This window comes from Sapajus apella, unplaced genomic scaffold, assembly GCF_009761245.1.
Source record: "Sapajus apella isolate SASKATOON/1434 unplaced genomic scaffold, GSC_monkey_1.0 scaffold11, whole genome shotgun sequence".
Classification (NCBI taxonomy): domain Eukaryota; kingdom Metazoa; phylum Chordata; class Mammalia; order Primates; family Cebidae; genus Sapajus; species Sapajus apella.
Window position 1 is genome coordinate 5,113,850 of NW_022436951.1, and position 21,438 is coordinate 5,135,287.

General features: G+C 38.6%; 1 protein-coding gene across 4 annotated transcripts in view; it reads right to left on the reverse strand.

Annotated features, from left to right (window-relative positions):
• Positions 1–406: 406 nt before the first annotated feature.
• WDR70 (WD repeat domain 70) overlaps positions 407–21,438 on the reverse strand; it is a 328,762-nt gene continuing 307,730 nt past the window's right edge. For 3 of the 4 annotated variants that reach the window (XM_032278922.1, XM_032278923.1, XM_032278926.1), the window contains one exon: positions 407–601. In XM_032278922.1, coding sequence (XP_032134813.1) covers positions 514–601 — 88 coding nt within the window. In that variant the 3' untranslated portion in view covers positions 407–513. Of the gene's footprint in view, positions 602–13,371; positions 13,433–21,438 lie in introns of all 4 variants that reach the window. The other variant, XM_032278924.1, reaches the window with a different exon arrangement.

Below are 21,438 nucleotides of genomic sequence, written 5' to 3' on the forward strand. Positions count from 1 at the left end.
ACATGTTTTTTCCTAGTATGGCAATGCATTTGGTTTGAACTCAGCCTATTTACAGTCATGTAAACAACTGTTGTGAAATTACACAGAAACATTAAACTTTTTGATCTCTATTTCTATATTATGTTCCTAGAACTGCTAAAGAAAGAAGCATATCTCAATGTACATAATTGTTGAAACTTTATTCAACAGTTATTGGTCTGGTACAGATTTATGAGAATCTGTACCAGACCAATAACTGTTGAATAAAGTTTCCAAATACCTAAAGTACTTGGTAATAGGCTAAGAATCTGTTTCTTGTTTATTTAAAATACAGTTTAATAGTTGTAGGTAAGAAAATTTAAGCACAATTTTAGTGAAGCCTAGTTACCAAACTTTTGACTGGTTCAATAATGCAAAGGACAAAACCTGTTCATAAAAATGAATTTTTAATTTCATGAGCATAAAAAACAAAACAAACTCCAAACCTGTCCCATATCCCTCCCAGTCATGCAAACAGCTCTCAAATGAGATTCTTCAAATTTTACGTTTTTTCCATTCTGGCTCATTCTTCGCTTCCTCATCATCAGATTCAACTTGGGCAAACATGGTTTTGGGCTGAGTCCTAAAAGAAAAGTTAGAGAAGAGGAGGAAAAATTTAGTCAGAAAGTATTTGTTACATTAGATTTTGCTTCGTTCATCAAGTGGGAGCAAATGTGGAGAATAAATTACAGCTTGATTATTAAATATAAATCATTAAACTTCTGGCAAAGAAAAAAATAATGGAAATTTAATTATGTTCAGGAAAAGAGCCAAAGATTCTTTTAAAGGTTTACCCTCTGTGGCAGACTGTATACACTGTCCTTTCCTTAAAATGAAAATGCATCAAATTTAGTGGAACTTCACACATCCTCACCACCCCCCACCTGAAACTCAGGGTAACTGGGACCATTTGAAAGAACAAACTATAGTCACCAAGCAAGAATCTATAACATCTTTATGAAGATCATTTATTAAGCTCTCTGGGTTATCCCTAGGCTTCAGTAGTATAAATATATGTGTTTATAGTACACATAAATGGGAAAATTTGAGTTAGTTTTCTTATCTAATGAATTTGAGCCTGCAAAAATAAAAACCAAAGCAAACAAATGAATATCCCCTGTATTCCCATATTCAGGCCACTACATGGAAATGCCAAGCATTTTAGAATACATCACTGGTACGTGGCTGTAATACTACCACACAGTACATCAAACAATTTGCACAAAGACTTTCTGTGCTTTGTAAACATACCTGGCTCAATGACATTCCTTTTCACACTACTCATATAAGAAATACCTCCAAGAAAATGTCAAATGGTTATAATGTCTGCTGCCTCTTTTGGTCATGCTACTCTGATTTTCTTTTAAAAAACAGCTCTATTGCATTACAAAGAAACATTAAAGCATATCTGCAGGTTATATATTTTGGTTTATGTTTTCATTTCGAATTCAATTCATTGTATCTAAGCAATTCCAGAATGGTAAAAATGACAATAATTCATTTTATTTGGCATGAAAACCACGGTAAACTTTTCATTACCTCTTGCTGTTTTTTTATTATCCTGGGGAAGAAGCATAAACCATCCACAACTCATGCTGATACTGTCTGACATGAGTCAGGTACTAGATTGCTCGTGCATAAGTTTGTCATTATTCCTGTCTTTCCAATTACCTCAAATACCTACGTAGAGCCCAAGTTGTCCCCATACACAACCCAGTTGATTAAACTTCTTGTTGTCACTTTAAGACACTGTTATGGCATCTATACACAGGTCACAGCTCTTAAATTTGAAAAAGCAACTACAGATTTTTATAGGCCATGAATTGCTGAATTCCTAACTGGCTTTTTAACATGCTACAACAAGGCAATTAGTGCTTGTTGCATATTTCATCTTCCGGCAAATATGCTGATCAGTTCGGTATGGACAAACCTGTTCAAGAACATATTTGTCCAGGTTAAGAAATCCTTTGAATTAGATAGTTAATTTCTAAGGAGGGAAAAAAAGGAACATGGTCTTCCAAGGATACCTGGCAATGCTTCCTAAGACACCAGCTCATCAATGTTAGTTGTCATGAGATTTAAGACTAAGAAATTGCAATGCTGCTTTCTTGGATATAAAAAAGGAAATTAAATGGCAAATCATAGGAAGAAATGTAGAGTCTGAAAAGACTACTTCATTTAAGGGGTTACTCTCTGTATTAGACTGTTCTCGCACTGCTAATAAAGACATACCTGAGACTGGGTAATTTATAAAGGAAAGAGGTTTAATAGACTCACAGTTCCACCTGGCTGGGAAGGCCTCACAATCATGGCGTAAGGTAAATGAGGAGCAAAGTTACGTCTTACAAAGAGAGTGTGTGCACAGGAACTGCCCTTTATAAAACCATCAGATCTTGTGAGATTTGGGGTCTTCTTTGATTCCATATGAAATTTCAGATAGTTTTTTCTAATTCTGTGAAGAATGTCAACGGTAGTTTGATGGGTTAGCATTGAATCTATAAATTACTTTCGGCAGTATGACCATTTCATGATACTGATTCTTCCTGTCCATGAGGATGGAATGTTTTTCCATTTGTTTGTGTCCTCTCTTATTTCCTTGAGCAGTGGTTTGTAGTTTTCCTTGAAGAGGTTCTTCACATCCCTTGTTAGCTGTATTCCTAGGTATTTTATTCTCTTTGTAGAAATTGTGAATGGGAGTTCATTCATGATTTGGCTCTCTGCTTGTCTATTGTTGGTGTGTAGAAATGCTTGTGATTTTTGCGCATTGATTTTGTATCCTCAGACTTTGCTGAAGTTGCTTATCAGTTCGAAAAGTTTTGGGGTGTTCTAAATATAAAATATAAAATCATGTCATCTGCAAACAGAGACAATTTGACTTCCTCTCTTTCTATGTGAGTACCCTTTCTTTCTCTTACCTGATTGCGCTGGCCAGAACTTCCAATACTATGTTGAATAGGAGTGGTGAGAGAGGGTATCCTTGTCTTCTATCAGTTTTCAAAGGGAATGCTTCCAGCTTTTGCCCATTCAATATGATATTGGCTGTGGGTTTGTCACAAATAGCTCTTATTATTTTGAGATATGTTCCATCAATACTTAGCTTATTAACAGTTTTTAAAATGAAGGGATGTTGAATTTTATCAAAGGTCTTTTCTGTATCTATTGAGATTATCAAAACGTTCCTATTTCTCCACAGCCTTGCCAGCATCTATTGTTTCCTGACTTTTGAATAATCACCATTCTGACTGGCATGAGATGGTATTTTATTGTGGTTTTGATTTGCATTTCTCTGATGATCAGCGATGTTGAGCTTTTTTTCTTATGTTCGCTGGCCACATACATGTCTTCTTTTGAGAAGTGTCTGTTCATATCCGTTGCCCGCTTTTTGATGGGGCTGTTTTTTTCCTGTGCCTTTGATGGAGAGGCACTGTGATCATTTGGAGGAGAAGAGGCACTCTGGCCTTTTGAGTTTTCAGCATTTTTTGTTGATTCTTTCTCATCTTTCTGAGTTTGTCTAGTTTTAGCCTTTGAGGCTGCTGACCCTTGTATGAAATTTTTGTGGGGCCTTGTTGTTGTTGATGCTGTTGTTGTCACTTCTGCTTGTTTTTCTTTCAATAATCAGTGCTGTCTTCTGTAGGGCTGCTGCAGTTTGCTGGGGGTTCACTTCAGGCCCTATTCATCTGATTCACTCCTGTGCCTGGAGATGTCACTCAAGGAGGCTGGAGGGCAGCCAAGATGGGCGCCTGCTCCTTCTTCTGGGACCTCTGACCTCGAAGGACACCAACCTGATGCCAGCAGGATCACTCTTGTATAGGGTATCTGACAACCTCGGTTGGACGGTCTCACCAGTTGGGTGGCACAGGGAGCAGGACCCGTTTAACAAAGTACTTTGTCCCTTGGCGGAGAGGGTGTGTTTCGCTTGGTGGGAAACTCATTCATCTGGGCTGCCCGGATTCCTCAGAACTACCAGGAGAGGCTAAGCCTGCTGGTCTGCAGAGACTGTGGCCATCTCCCCACCCCTCGGGCTCAGGCCCAGGGAGATCCCAATTCTGTCCCTGAACCTCTGGCTGGAGTTACTGGAGATCCTGCAGGGAAGCCCTGCCCACTGAGGAAGGATGGGTCAGGGTTAGACCTGAAGAGGTACTCTGGCTGCACACTGCCACAGCCGGTGTGTTGGGCTGTGGGGACAAGTCTTGGGACCAAGCCGTCCAGCCTTCCTGGCTCCAGCAGGGGAAAAGTACAGCCAGGAGCGATAGAAATGGGTGCTGTCCTTACCCTGCCCAGAGAACCTAGCATGTTAGGCAGTTGCCAGTCCCAGTGCTAGCTGCTGCCCCTCCCCTGAGGAGCTGAAATACAGAGGAGGCAGCCACAGCCAATGCTGGTCACCCCTCCACCCAGGAGTTCAGTAGACTTAAGCAGATTTCAACTGAGAGGCTGTAAGAATCTGCACATTCCAGGGTTGGAAGGCTAGGCCCCAGTGGCCTGGGTTTGCGAGTGGGATCTTTCAATCCCATGAGTTGCACAGTTCTGTGAGAAAAGCAGTTTCCCCAGCTGGGTAGCTGCTCACTGACTGCCTCCCTTGGCTGGGGGGAGGGGGTTCCCTTCCCCGTGTGATTCTCAGGTGAACTGCCACACTACATTGCCCTTCCTTCTTTCTGTGGGACAAGCCAACTTTCTAGTCAATTTTGATGAGAGAACCTGGATACCTTGGTTGCTAGTGAAGGATTCACGAGCTTATTACAACTTTTTTTTAGATGGGAGCCTCCAAACACCGCCACTTCTAGTTGGTGATCTTGGCCCTACCCATAATATTTCATGTGATATTTCAAGTCATGAAAATTGTGGGGGAATTGCTGGAAAGATGGCTGAACAGGAACAGCTCTGGTGCACATCTCCCAGTGAGAGCAATGCAGAAGGCTGGTAATCTCTGCATTTCCAACTGAGGTACCAGGTTCATCTCATTGGGACTGGTTAGACAGTGGGTGCAGCCCAAGAAGGGCTTGGGGCAAGCCAAAGCAGGATGGGGCATTGCCTCACCTGGGAAGCACAAGGGGCTGGGGAACTCCCTCTCCCAACCAAGGGAAGCCATTAGGGACTTTTCCTGGCACTCTGGCACTCTAGCTCAGATACTGCATTTTTCCCACAGTCTTCACAACCTGCAGACCAGGAGATTCCCTCCAGTACCTACAACACCAGCACCCTGGGTTTCCAGCACAAAAGTGGGTGGCTGTTTGGGAAGATGAGCTAGCCGCAGTTTCTTTTTCTTTTTTTCATACCCCAGTGGTGCCTGGAATGCCACCAAGACAGAACCACTCAATCCCCTGAAAAAGGGGGCTGAAGCCAGGGAGCCAAGTGATCTGGCTTGGCAGGTCCCACCTCCACAAAGACTAGCAAGCTAAGATCCACTGGTATGAAATTCTTGCAGCCAGCACAGCAGTCTGAGCTCAACCTGGGACATTAGAGCTGCTGGGGGAAGGGGCATCTGCCACTGCTAAGGCTCAGGTAGGCTGGGAAGTTCACACAGCGACTGGGCAGAGCCACAGTAGCTCAGCAAGGCCTCTGCAGGCAGACAGTGTCACTAGACTCCCTCCTTGCTGGGCAGGGCGTCTCTTAAAAAAAAAGGCAGCAGCCTGTCAGGGACTTATAAATAAAGCCCCCACCTTCCTGGGACAGAGCACCTGGGAAAAGGGGCAGTTTTGGGTACAGCTTTAGCAGACTGAAACATTCCTGTCTGAAAGCTCTGAAGGGAGCAGCAGATCTCCTAACACAGCATTCAAGTTCTGATAAGGGACAGACTGCCTCTTCAAGTGGCTACCTGACTCCGGTGTATCCTGACTGGGAGACACCTCCCAGCAGGGGCTCACAGACACCTCATACAGGAGAGCTCTGGCTGGCATCTGGCGAGTACCCATCTGGGAGAAAGCTATCAGAGGAAGGAAGAGGCAGCAATCTTTGCTGTTCTGCAGCCCCCACTAGTGATTCCCAGGCAAGCAGGGTCTGGAGTGGACCTCCAGCAAATTCCAGCAGACCTGCAGCAAAGGGTCCTGACTGTTAGAAGGAAAACTAACAAACAGAAACAGTTTCAACATCAACAGAAAGGACTCCCACTCAGAGACCACATCCAAAGGCCACCAACTTCAAAGACCAAAGGTAGATAAATCCATGAAGATGGGAAGAAACCAGCACAAAAAGACTGAAAATTCCAAAAACCAGAAAGTCTCTTATCCTCCAAGGGATCACAACTCCCCACCAGCAAGGGAACAAAACTGGAAGGTAATGAGTCTGATGAACTGACAGAAGCAGGCTTCAGAAGGTGGGTAATAACAAACTTCTCCAAGCTAAAGGAGCATGTTCTAACCCAATACAGGGAAGCTAAGAACCTTGAAAAAAGGTTGGATAAAATGCTAAGTAGAATAGCCAGTGTAGAGAAGAACATAAATGACTTGATGGAGCTGAAAAACACAGCACGAGAACTTCGTGAAGCATATACAAGTTTCAACAGCTGAATGGATCAAGTGGAAGAAAGGATATCAGAGATTGATCAACTCAATGAAATAAAGCAAGAAGGCAAGATGAGAGAAAAAAGAGTGAAAAGAAATAAACAAAGCCTCCAAGAAATATGAGATTATGTGAAAAGACCAAATCTATGTTTGATCAGTGTACCTGAAAGTGACGGGGAGAATGAAATCAAGTTGGAAAACATTCTTCAGGATATTATCCAGGAGAACTTCCCCAACCTAGCTAGGCAGACCAACATTCAAATTCAGGAAATACAGAGAACACCACAAAGATAATTCTTCAAGAAGAGCAACCCCAAGACACATAATCATCAGATTCACCAGGGTTGAAATGAAGGGAAAAATGCTAAGGACAGCCAGAGAGAAAGGTCGGGTTACTCACAAAGGGAAGCCCATCAGAATCACAGCAGATCTCTCAGCAGAAACCCTACAAGCCGGAAGAGAGTGGGGGCCGATATTCAACATCCTTAAAGAAAAGAATTTTCAACCCAGAATTTCATATCCAGCCAAACTAAGCTTCATAAGTGAAGGAGAAATAAAACCCTTTATGGGCAAGCAACTGCTGAGAGATTTTTGTCATCAACAGGCCTGCCTTATAGGAGCTCCTGAAAGACGCACTAAATGTGGAAAGGAACAACCAGTACCAGCCAATGCAAAAACATATCAAATTGTAAAGACCATTGACACTATGCAGAAACTGCATCAACTAACAGACAAAACAACCAGCTAGCATCGAAATGGCAGATCAAATTCACACATAACGATATTGACATTAAACGTAAATGGGTTAAATGCCCCAATTAAAAGACACAAACTGGCAAACTGGATAAAGAGTCAAGACCCATTGGTGTGCTGTATATAGGAGACCCATCTACTGTACAAAGACACATATATGCTTAAAATAAAGGGATGGGGGAAGATTTACCAAGCAAATGGAAAGCAAAAAAAAAAAAAAGCAGGGGTCGCAATCCTAGTCTCTGATAAAACAGACTTTAAACTAACAAAGATCAAAAGAGACAAAGAAGGGCATTACATAATGGTAAAGGGATCAATGCAACAAGAAGAGCTAACTATCCTAAATATATATGCACCCAATATAGGAGCACCCAGATATGTAAAGCAACTTCTTAAAGATCTACAAAGAGACTTAGACTGCCACACAATAATAGTGGAAGACTTTAACACCCCACTGTCAATATCAGACAGATCAACAAGACAGAAAATTAACAAGGATATCTAGGACTTGAACTCAGATCTGGAACAAGTGGACCTAATAGACATCTACAGAACTCTCCACCCCAAATCCACAGAATATACATTTTGCTCAGCACCACATCACACTTATTCTAAAATTGACCACATAATTGGAAGTAAAACACTCCTCAGCAAATGCAAAAGAACGGAAATCACAACAAATAGTCTTTCAGACCACAGTGCAGTCAAATTAGAACTCGGGATTAAGAAACTCACTCAAAACCACATAACTACATGGAAATTGAACAACCTGCTCCTGAATGACTACTGGATAAATAATGAAATGAAGGCAGAAATAAAGATGTTTTTTGAAACCAATGAGGACAAAGACACAACATACCAGAATCTCTGGGACACATTTAAAGCAGCGTACAGAGGGAAATTTGTAGCACTAAATGCCCACAAGAGAAATGATGAAAGATCTAAAATCAACACCCTAATGTCATAATTTAAAAAAGTACAGGAGCAAGATCAAACAAATTCAAAAGCTGGCAGAAGATAAGAAATAACTAAGATCAGAGCAGAACTGAAGGAGACAGAGACACAAAAAAACTCTTCAAAAAAATAAATGAATCAGGAGCTGTTTTTTTGAAAAGATCAACAAAATGGATAGACTGCTAGCCAGACCAGTAAAGAAGAAAAGAGAAAAGAATCAAAAAGATGCAATAAAAAATGATAAAGGGGATATCACCACCAATCCCACAGAAATACAAACTACCACCAGAGAATACTATAAACACCTCTGAAACAAACCAGAAAATCTAGGAGAAATGGGTAAATTCCCAGACACTTACATCCCCTGCCCAAGGCTAACCCAGGAAGAAGCCAAATTCCTAATAGACCAATAACAAGGTCTAAAATGGTGGCAGCAATTAATAGCCTACCAACCAAAAAAATCCAGGACCAGATGGGTTCACAGCCGAATTCTATCAGTGGTACAAAGAGGAGGTGGTACCATTCCTCCTGAAACTGTTGCAAACAATACAAAAAGAAGGAATCTTCCCTAACTCATTTTATGAGACCAACATCCTCCTGATACCAAAACCTGGCAGAGACATGACTAAAAAAGAAAATTTCAGGCCAATATCGATGATTAACACTGATGTAAAAATCCTCAGTAAAATGCTGGCAAACCAAATCCAACAGAACATCAGAAAGCTTATCCATCATGATCAAGTCAGCTTCATCCCTTGGATGCTAGGCTGGTTCAACATACACAAATCTAAAAATGTAATCCACCACATAAACAGAACCAAAGGCAAAAATCACATAATTATCTCAATAGATGCAGAGAAGGCCTTCAACAAAATTCAACAGCCCTTTGTGCCAAAAACTCTCAATAAACTAGGTATCACTGGTTTATGATAAGAGCTATTTATGACAAATAATAAGAGCTATTTATGACAAACCCACAGCCAGTATCATACTGAATGGGTAAAAACTGGAAGCATTCCCTTTGAAAACTGGAACAAGACAAGGATACCCCCTCTCACCCTTCCTATTCTACATAGTATTGGAAGTTCTGGCCAGGGCAATTAGGCAAGAAAAAGAAATAAAGGGTATTCAATTAGGAAAACAGGAAGTCAAATTGTCTCTATTTGCAATCAACATGATTGTATATTTAGAAGACCCCATCATCTCAGCCCCAAATCTCCTTAAGCTGATAAGTAACTTCAGCAAAGTCTCAGGATACAAAATCAATGTAAAAAATCACAAGCATTCCTATACACCAATAACAGATAAACAGAAGCGAAATCACAAGTGAATTCCCATTCACAACTGCTACAAAGAGAATACAATACCTAGGAATACAACTAACAAGGGATGTGAAGGAAGACCTCTTCAAGGAGAACTACAAACTACTGCTCAAGGAAATAACAGAGGACACAGATGGAAAAACATTCCATGCTCATGGTTAGCAGGAATCAATATCATTAAAATGGCCATACTGCCCAAAGTAATTTACAGATTCAGTGCTATCCCCATCATGCTACCATTTACTTTCTTCACAGAATTGGGAAAAAAAACAACTTAAATTTCATATGGAACCAAAAAAAAGCCCATATAGCCAAGACAATCCTAAGGAAAAAAAAAAAAAAAAAAAAAAAGCTAGAGGCATCACACTACCTGACTTCAAACTATACCACAAGGCTACAGTAATCAAAACAGCATGGTACTGCTACCAAAACAGAGATGTAGATGAATGGAAAAGAACAGAGGCCTCAGAAATAATACCATTCATCCACAACCATTTGATCTTTGACAAACCTGACAAAAACAAGCAATGGGGAAAGAGTCCCTATTTAATAAATGGTGTTGGGAAACTGGCTAGCCACGTACAGAAAGCTGAAACTAGATCCCTTCCTTACACCTTATACAAAAATTAACTACAGATGGATTAAAGATTTAAACATAAGACCTAACACCATAAAAACCCTAGAGGAAAACCTAGGCAATACCATTCAGGACATAGGCATGGGCAAGGACTTCATGACCAAAACACCAAAGGCGATGGCAACAAAAGCCAAAATTGACAAATGAGATCTAATTAAGCTAAAGAGCTTCTGCACAGGAAAAGAGACTATCATTAGAGTGAACAGGCAACCAACAGAATGGGAAAAAATTTTTACAATCTACTCATCTGACAAAGGGATAACACCCAGAATCTACAAAGAACTTAAACAAATTTACAAGAAAGAAACAACCCCATCAAAAAGTGGGCACAGGATATGAACAGACACTTCTCAAAAGAATACATTTATACAACCAACAAACATATAAAAAAAGCTCATCATATTGGTTATTAAAGAAATGCAAATCAAAACCAACACTGAGATTCCATCGCATGCCAGTTATAATGGTAATCATTAAGAAATCAGGAGACAACAGATGCTAGAGAGGATGTGGAGAAAAATGAACATTTTTACACTGTTGGTGGGAGTGTAAATTAGTTCAACCATTGTGGAAGACAGTGTGATGATTCCTCAAGCATCTAGAACTAGAAATACCATCTGACCCAGCCATGCCATTACTGGCCATATACCCAAAGAATTATAAAACATTCTACTATAAAGACACATGCACACATATGTTTATTGCAGCACTGTTCACAATAGCAAAGACTTGGAACCAACCCAAATGCCCATCAATAATATACTGGATAAAGAAAATGTGGTACATATACACCATGGAATACTATGCAGCCATAAAAGACGATGAGTTCATGTCCTTTGCAGGGACAAGGATGAAGCTGGAAACCATCATTCTCAGCAAACTGACACAAGAACAGAAAACCAAACACCACACGTTCTCACTCATAAGTGGGTGTTGAACAATGAGAACACATGGACACAGGAAGGGGAACATCACACACTGGGGCCTGTCAGGGGGTGGGGGTATAGGAGAGGGATGGCATTAGGAGAAATACCTAATGTAGATGATGAGGAGATGAATGCAGCAAACCACCATGGCACATGTATACCTATGTAACAAACCTGCACGTTCTGCACATGTACCCCAGAACTTAAAGTATAATAATAATAAAAAGAAAGTTGTAATGGTCCCCCTCCCCCAAATTGCCAAAAACAAGCATAAATCTGTTCCTAAATTTTCTTGGCAATTTCCCAAGTGCTTGTTTACTACCTACTTTTTCATTCTCTTGGTTAGGGGGATAATTGAGTGTAGCAACTCGGCTCCTGTCAACATATGGTGTTGCCAAAAGTGTATATCCGCATACAATAAAGTTAGACCCTCAACTTATACCATATACAATAATTACCTCAAAATGGATCAAAGACCTAACCGTAACAGATAAAACTACATTACTCATAGAAGAAAACATAGGAAAAAGCTTTATGACATTAGATTTGGCAATGATATCTTGGATATGATTCTAAAACCACAGATAACAAAAGAATAAAGTAGGTAAACTGGACTACATCAAAATTAAAACCTTCTGTGCTTCAAAGGACATAACTGACAGAGTGAAAAGGCAGAATGGGAGAAAATATTTGCAAATCATATACCTGATAAAAAGTTAATATTCAGAATTTATAAAGAACTCCTACAACAACAACAAAAACCCATTTTTAAAATGGGCAAAGAATTTGAATAGACATTTCTCCAAACATATACAAATAGCCAGAAAGTACATGAAAAGATGTTCAATATCATTAATCATTAGGGAAGTGCAGACCTAAACCACAATGAGATACTACCTCACCACAAGAACGCCTACTGTCGAAAAAAACATAATAACAAGTGTTTGCCAGGATGTAGAGAAACTGGAACCCTTACATGCTGTTGATAGTAATGTAAAATGGCATAGACACTATGGGGAACAGTGTGGTGGTTCCTCAAAAAATTAAAAATAGAATCGCCATGTGATCTAGCAATTCCATTTCTGGGTATATACCCTCCAAAACTGAAAACAATCTTAAAGAGATACTTGCACATTTATGCTCATGGCAGCATTGTTCACAAGAGCCAAATTCAAGTTTCCATTGATGGATAAACAAAATGTGGTATATACATAAATGGAATATTATTCATCCTGAAAAGGAAAGGGAATTCTGATAACATGCTGTAATACAGATGAACCCTGAAGACAGTATGCTAAGTGAAATTGGCCAGTCACAAAAAGACAAAAACTGTTTGATTCCACTTACATGATGTACCTATAGTAGTCAAATCCACAAAGTTACAAAGTAGAGTGCTGGTTACCAGGGACTGGATGAAGGGTGAAATGGAGGGCTGTTTAATGCAGGAGTCCCCAACCCCCAGACTACTATTGGCCCATGGCCTGCTAGGAACCGTCAGGCCACCCAGCATGAGCTGAGCAGTGGGCGAGTGAGCATTACCACCTGAACTCCACCTCCTGTCAGATCAGTGATGGCATTAGATTCTCGTAGGAGCACGAACCCTATTGTGAACTGCACATGCAAGGGATCTAGGTTGTGTACTCTTTATGGGAATCTAATGTGTGATGATCTGAAGTGGAACAGTTTCATCCCAAAACCATATCCCACCACTCTCTGTTAAATAGAAAAATTGTCTTCCACAAAACTAGTCCCTGGTGCCAAAAAGGTTGGAGACAGCTGGTTTCATGGATGTAGAGTTTTAGTTTTGCAAGATGAGGAGTTCTGGAGAGTTTACACAACAATGTGAATGCACTTAACACTAATGAATTATGTATTTATAAACGGTTAAGATGGTAAGTTTTATCTCATGTTTATTCTACCAAAATTAGACCTTATTTTAAAATTTAAACAAGCAAACAAAAACTAGGCTCTTGGGCTTGGGAGTAAGGAAGAACAAATCCTCTTCCTGGGACAAAAAGGAAGCAGCTTAGAGAGGACCTTAGCCTCCAACCTAGGGCAGTGCCTAGGTTACTGCTTCTCAAACCATCTGTGGTGGAGGACCAGTCTTTGTTTTCTAATTTCCAATACCCCGCAGACAAATACTGTATTTCTAGAAACATAAAATTTAAAGACTAAAAAATACAAATCTAAGTTTTTATTAGAGTCAACAGATACATCAAATTGCTGTGAAATGTCCTAAGTGCTACTGTGAATTTTACATTTACCTCATCAGCACTGGTTAGTGGACCACAGTGAGCAGTACCTCTTCAGAGCTCCATCCCTCCCCTAGCTTGGCAAAGAAAGTAGAAAAACAGGGCTTTGAGACAGGGATGTGGAGTAAGAATTTGTCTTTTTAACATAAACTTTTTACACATGATGAGCTCCCTCCAACTGTGGGAAAACATTTCTCAAATCTGAAAAAGCTGGCCCTGTACAATGCTACTGAAGAGTGAGTGAAATAATAAAATTTGGGGATGCACTCTGAGGCCCATCTTTTAAGGAGTGGTCTTTGATTTTGGAGAGTTAGGCATGGGAAAGTAAGGCAAAGTATGGCCCAGAGAAGGAATTTTCTCTCATTCCAATCTATCCTGCCCTCAAAACCAACATTCTTACAGCATAGTTCAGAACCTTTAATAAGAGCCGTGTGCTGTTTGCTGAATAAAGACTAGATTCTTCAAAAACCATTATTCAACTTAACACAGTGAACATCTCCAGTGTTTCGTAGAAGCACAGTGAGTGAATCATAGCTTTAAACCTTACAGCTATTCTTTCTTTTTAGCAATTTTTATCTTTGAATTTATTTCCAGCAGTTATTCTTTTGAAAAAGTTTGGAAATCCACATATAAGCAATATTTTAAAAATTCAATTCAGAACTATCTAGGACATTTTAAATGGATTTCTTTAGTCACCACTTTATCAAAACATTGAGGAACACATGATTAGGCAACCTCTAGCAAAGTTAGGACTAGAACCAGGAGATTCCCTGGGGAATGGCCTAATTTGCCCTTGGCACAGAAAACTACTACAAAAATATATCAACAATATTAACCAAAAGTAAAATGACAGAGAAAAAGAGATAAAATGTTAACAGATTTGAAAACACTTAAAAGCTGGTCCACAAATTCCTTCTTTTAAAGCCAAGAGGAAACAAGTAAAAACAATAACAGCCAACAAACCCTCTATTATACATTGTCACTGGCCACAAAAATGGATTCCTTTCTAGCCTGCTTGAAGAAATGGAACTTGTACACTGATGTTCAGAAATATTCTGTTGGAATGTGAACACATGTATACAGGGAGGAGGGAAACATGACACACCAGGACCTGTTGAGGGATTGGGAGATAGGGGAGGTATAGCATTAGGAGAAATACCTAACATAGATGATGGGTTAACAGGTGCAGTAAACTACCATGGCACATGTATACATACATAACAAACCTGCACATTCTGCACATGTATCCCAGAATTTAAAGTGTAATAATAATAATAATAATAATAAAGAAGTATTCTGTTGGGTACTTCCACAAGGAAGAGAACATAACAAATCAAATAGAAAAAGACATGACAGCAATGTAAGAAATACACAAACAAATGAATTGCAAGAAATATATTCCACCACTTCCAGAAAGCAATTCTGTTCCCTACCCATTCTTTGTCTGCTATCTAACAATTCCTACAGAATTGTATACCTCATTTCTCAAGAGACAAGAAATTATCAACTCAAGCTTACTGTCTCATGGCAGATGACCTCCCTTGCCCAAAACAAAAGCCTATAAAGGGATTGACTTGTAGGAAAAGTTGGTAAGGGAAACATTCCATTTAGCCAAATATATAATCACTGTGGGTATACAACAGGTTAATGGGGATCTAGCAAGCCTCACTGGAGAACCACTGAAGTATCTATCTACCTTAACAAAGTCAGCTTTAACCAGACTACTGGGTATACTGGTTTATAGCCCATACTTACCCATGTTTCTGATGATTAATTTAAAACCTAAACTTACAGAGGGCTGACGTAAACCTTGCATTTTCCAGTTTGAGTAATTCATTTGGGGAAGAGTAAACATTTTCTATTTGATTATAAATGTCAACTTGTTTACTAGAGATACCAAGAAAAGGAGAGCAGATTAGGCATCAGCATAGTCATTGCTGCCAATCATTAAATAAGCTAATCAAGGAAAGGCTAAAAGGTTTCTTTGTTTTATTTTGCTTTAGCTTCAGTAACTCTGCATTTGCTAATAGTTAATATGATTTCATAAAGAAAACAGAAAACCTTAAGCAAATGTCTTTCTCAAATCTAAAAGTTCTGAGTAGCTGATACTTTGTGCTGATTCATTTTTCTCTTAATACTTTTTGAAAAACTGATTCTCAAGATTATTTGTACAAAGTGAGTCTTTTCCAGCAACCGTATGCTACAGAAAAATAACAGAAACCAAGTCCCACCTTCAGTAATTCCATCCAGAGGAATTTTGTGTAGAGCAGTCAGTAATGAATAAAGAGTCCCTCTGCAATTTTCTAAAAGGGCATTTTGGGGTGCATTGTTTATGTGAGACATTCAAAGTATTAGCAGGACGATCCTTTCTCTTCTGACTAAGCTCTGACCTATGTCTTCTACACGGCCCTTCTCTAGCATTCAGGCCAGAGTGAAGTTGTCAAAATGTTTTCAGCTGCCGTGGAAAGTCCACAGGTCAAATTCTTTTTAATTATGGGTGTTCCTCTGATATGATTCATTCAAAGAGCATAAAGTGAGCTCCAGGGTAATAGAGCAAGTATGAGGCGAAATCACTTGCATTACTTAGTCATCAGTACATGAGTATAAACGACAAGCTTTTTTGGCTCAGGGCCCATTGTTTATTATGAAGGAAAACCTCAAAGCCAAAGTCAATTATAACCATGACTTTCAATCTGACACACTTGTTAACCCTGTTAGAAAGAATACGGCCCAGGTGAACTCTGACCCACTCATCACAATTGCAGAATTATTAAGATCAAACAAAAGCCTTGACCAAAAAATTCCACTTGAAATGGTTCCTTTTTTCTGGTGAAGAGCTAATCAAAGTTTTTGTTTTTGTTTTTTAAATATTAAGCACATAAAAGAAGATAGGAGGCAACAAGATGTTTCTAGATAAAGAATTTTTATTTTCTTCAGGAAATGAACATATAACATTTTAGAAAGTAAACACATCTCCAACTCATAAATAGGGTATACTGAATCATTATGCTATGTGTGAGAATTCAAAGACTGTGTGAAGATGGAGAAAAGAACATACATGAGACCTACGGAAATTATGAAAATAGGAAAAAAAGAAAGAGAGAGGAAAAGAGAAACAGAAAGAATCCTACAAAATTGCCATTAGCCACCTTATCACCAAATAGATAAACAAGTTACAACGATAAAATCTTTAAAGAACATGCAGGCTTGAGACAGTCCAGGTCAAGTTCCCATTTATAAGATATATAACGGTGTGCCACAATTTCTATTAAAAAACATGCATGAAAGTTGGGCATTGGTGTAGCCTTGCCCAACTTCATGGATCAGGAGAACAGCCTCAGTGAAGGTAATTGACCAGGGGGTAACGGAGCTGGAGCTAAATCTCAGGACTTCTTAGTCCAGTGTTCCCTCTGCTATACCATGCTGGCTCACACAATAACATTTTAGCTTCACTATTACTCAAGTTTTCTCATAACTACTACCAGTTGCTTTATGATGAAAAGCAGTACGCTGTACTTAGTTACACTTATTGGCTTGATTCTGAAGCTAGAATGCTCACATTCAAATTCCAATTCTGCCACCTGCTACTTCTGTGGCTTTGGTCAAATTATAAGCCTCAGTCTCCTTATCTGTAAAACGGAGACAATAATAACATTTACCTCATAGGGCTGCTGTGATGATTAAATTAATAATATCTATAAAGTTTTAAAACAAGCCTGGCATAGTATAGGTACAATAAAAGTATCGTTATTATTATATACCTTGCTTCAGCTATCAGGTGTTCCTCACTTCATATAATAGATGTATTTTCCAAAAGTTGTATGTAGAATTTATTTGGTAAATTAATTTATATGTTAAACACAATATAGCAGCTTGCCTTTTTTTTTTTTTTTTTTTTTTTTTTTAAGTGGAGTCTTGTCCTTTCTCCCAGACTGCATGCGCCACCATGCCAGGCTAATCTTTTGTAGCTTTAGTAGAGATGGGGTTTCACCATGTTGACCAGACTGGTCTCAAACTCCTAACCTTGTGATCCACCCCCTCGGCCTCCTAAAGTATTGAGATTACAGGCGTGAGCCACTGCACCCGGCTGCGTGCTATTTTTTAAAGGAAATAATTTTGTAATGCAAATAATATTTCTTCACTATGAATTTCTATAACTGAAATAATCTAGTCAGCAAATTTGGATTTTCTTAAGGGAGAATAATTGGTTGCTTGTTTTTATAATTACTTCTGTACTATTATCAAACATTAGTGTGCAAAACAATTACCTGGGGCATCTCTTAATATGAGATTCCCAGCCCCAATCCCACAAAGCCCTCTTGAGTTGGTTTAGAATAGAGTCTAGAAATCTGCATTTTTAAACACCCCCTGCCCTGAAAAAAACAAAACAAAACAAAAAAAACAAAACTACATATACCACTCACTCATGCAGGCAGTTCACAAAACCACTTTCAGAAACATTGGCTTCTACACAGAAATACAGTGGAGAGTGACAATTAGTCACCTAAATATAACTCTGGAAAAATATATTTTCTCTCTGTGCATTTATGTTTCTTCCGGACACAAACAATATACAAACCTTCATTTTCTCACAGAGTAGCTTCTTTAAATACTGCCTACAATTCAACATGACTTTAAATAGATCCTTTATAGGTGGGAATGATATTTTAACACATACATACACACACATATTCACATATCCAGTATCAGAAAAGATATGCACACTGAAAATTAAATTGACTGAACCAGCAATAATGGCAGCCTATCTGGCAAGAATAGTGACATGGTTGACAGAGCTGTCACGCTATCAGGCTGCTGGCCAGGGTCCAGGCTCCCACACACATCTATCCCTGTCTCATGTGTAAGCTAATAGCATTCTGGATCTACATCCTGCCCATTCCCTAGCCAGCTCCTTTCCTCTCCCTCCAGCAGCATCTTCTAACAAGAAACTGAAACTGAATCTGCCCATGTGTAGCTGAACAAGAGTCCTCTGTGATACTGCTGTGTTTGAAAATTTTCATGGCTATTACATTGCTAGGGCCAGGAATGATACTTAAATACTCAATCTATAAAAGCAAACTCTTCAAAGACTCTTTGTTATCACCAGTGAATACAGGTGAGCATATATCATATGTAGGCAGGCACATTTGTGGAATGTCTAATTGTGCTTTTCTGTGATAAAGTGAGATACAGTAAATAAATCTTCATCACTGACAGAAGTCAATTGCAGTGGAAAAAAAAACAACCAGACACACATTCTCAATTACAGTGACCTTTACGAAAAGATCTTTTTAAATATTAGCTTCCTTTCAAATACTTCGCTACTTGGCAGTAAACAGTATATACTCTAGCAGGTGAACACAGAAGAAATAGCATTGCAATCCTGGCTAACAAATTACATGCCACAGACAGATAGTGCCATGAACTTAGTTAGTATGCAACAAATGCAAGGTGTCAAAATTGGGTGGGAGCAAAGAGATGATAGCAAAATGCAGCAACAGAAAAGTGTATATTAAGAGACAGCCCAGTCCCCTGGAAAGCTCATTAGGGTAGGGATCAAGAGAACTAATGTCTAGTTCTAGTTTCAATCATTGTTAATCGCAGTTCTCTAAGCTGCAGCCTCCTCACAAGCACAGTGAGGCTACAACAATACCTGATCTACCTGCCTTGTAGAGCTGCTATTATGCTAGCACAAATTCATTTGTAAACGTAACTGAATCACCTCCAATGCAGAAAAATATCTTTAGGTAATGGTCACCAGTGAACAAAAACACTTTCAGCTTCAATTAATTTTTACTTCAAGAAAGTTGAAAATCTGGATGAATGATTGTCCAAGAAAATACTAATTACCAAGCAGCCTCAGAAGAGTCAGAAAAATCTGAATAGACTATTTGCCAGGAGGGGACAGAAAACAGAGAAAAATTAAGGAATTATTACTCACCCTCCACTCCATAAAAGCTTTCACAATTACAGGTGAATTCTATCAAATCTTTATTAAGTACGTAAGTTCAAATGTATTCAAAACAGTTTGAGGGTACATATAGAAAAGAAAAACATACAAAATTTTTAGGAGCCAGCCTAGCCTAACACTTTAGAAAGAATAAACTACAATCATATGACAGTCGTATCAAAGATGACAGGATGGCTCAGTGTTAGGAAATCTAGCAACATAATTCATCCTATTCACAGATCGCAGTAGAAAAATCCTATGATCACTTCCACAGAGATTAAGGAATTCAATAAAGGCATCCTGTGTTTGCTGCATGGGATGCTTTTCCCCTAGGTATCTGCATGGCTCACTCCCTCATTTCACTCAGGTCAAAGGTAACTTTTGTAGAGGTTCTTCTCTGACCACTATATCTAAAGTAGCACCCGTTCTCCCCGTGATGACTCTATGCCCCTCTTATATCCCTCTTATAGTTTTCTTCTTAGCACTACTACCATTTAATATTTATATATTTATTTTAGTGTCTGTCTCTGTCTATTAACATATAAGCTCCATAAGGCAGCTATATCCCTATAACCTAGAACAGTATCTAACATATAGTAGGTGTTCAGTAAATCTCGATGCATGAATAAATAAAGAATTCTTTCTTAACATCTTGTGTGTTTTCAAACACTGTCATGTTTTATGTGGAAATATCACTAGATTGAATAACATAAAACTACTGATATTTGATTTTTTTCACCTACAAAAAGGAAAATTTTATAAGGTGTAATGTAATAGAACCACTCCTGTTAAAGTTCAAATAGAAAAAAGGATGTGTACTGTCACTGATGTTATTTAAAATTGTTTTGGCAGTAGTCAATGGAGTTAGATAAAAGGAAATAGTAGATATACAAATTGGAAAGGAGGAGGTAAACTTACTACTTACATATGATATAATTTTATACCTGTAAAGCCCAAGCTAAGTGAATAAAAATTATTTAAAACATATATAAGAAAACATAATAAACAGCTGGATACAAAACTAATATATATAAATAACACACATATATATAGCTGCATAGTATTTCCACCTACAAAGAAGTTATAAATTTAGCATAAGAAAAACCTCTATTTACAACAGTAAAAGAAGATAGAATAAATAGAAATAAACTTAAAAGGAAATGTGACAGGTCTATATGAAGAAAATACTACTGTGGGATTTAGTGATGTGACTAGAAAGACAACTCTGTTCTTGGTTTGAAAGAACCAATATTACAAATTCTATCTAAATTAATATGCACATATAACTCAAGCCTGCATCATTAATTTTTAGGGAGGAAGTTACTAGATAACTATAAATTCTATCTAAATTAATATGTACATATAACTCAAGCCCACATCATTAATTTTTTGGGAGGAGGTTACTAGATAACCTAATAAAGTCATAGAGACCTGTAAGAATAGATAGACACATACTCATAAAAATAATGAGAACAGGCAGCCCTACAATAATTAAGACTGTTTGGTATTGATACTTGCAGAGCCAGACCAATTGACAGAACAGAACAGAGAACCCAGAAATTGATTAAAATTCATAAGTATATCAGGTATAACAAAGGTATTTCAATTTAATGAGGAAAATTAAATAGTACAATAGAAAGTGCTATAGCAACTGGTTAACCAACTGGAAATAATTAAATTAGAACTCTACTATGATAGGTTGAAAAAATGGTCACCCCAAAGATATCCACTTTAAATCACTGGAACCTGTAAATGTTCTCTCATTTGAAAAAAGGGTCAGTATCTTCCGATGAGGAGATAATCCTGGATTATCTTGGGTAGGCTGTAAATGCTACTGTAAGTATCCTTACAAGAGACTAAAGGAGAAGACCAACACAAAGGAGAAGGCAATGTGAAGACTAGGCAAATATTACAGTGATGTGACTATAAGCCAAGGCATCAGGCAACCTCTAGAAGCTAGAAGAGGCATAGAATGAATTTTCCCCTGGAGTCTCTGTAGAAAGTACAATCCTGCCAACACCTTGATTTCAGACTTCTGGCCTCTAGAAGTCATTCAAGAAAGTATAATTTTTATAAAAGCATAATATAACCATACAATTGAATAGGCAAATGAAGTAAAAAGAATGAGA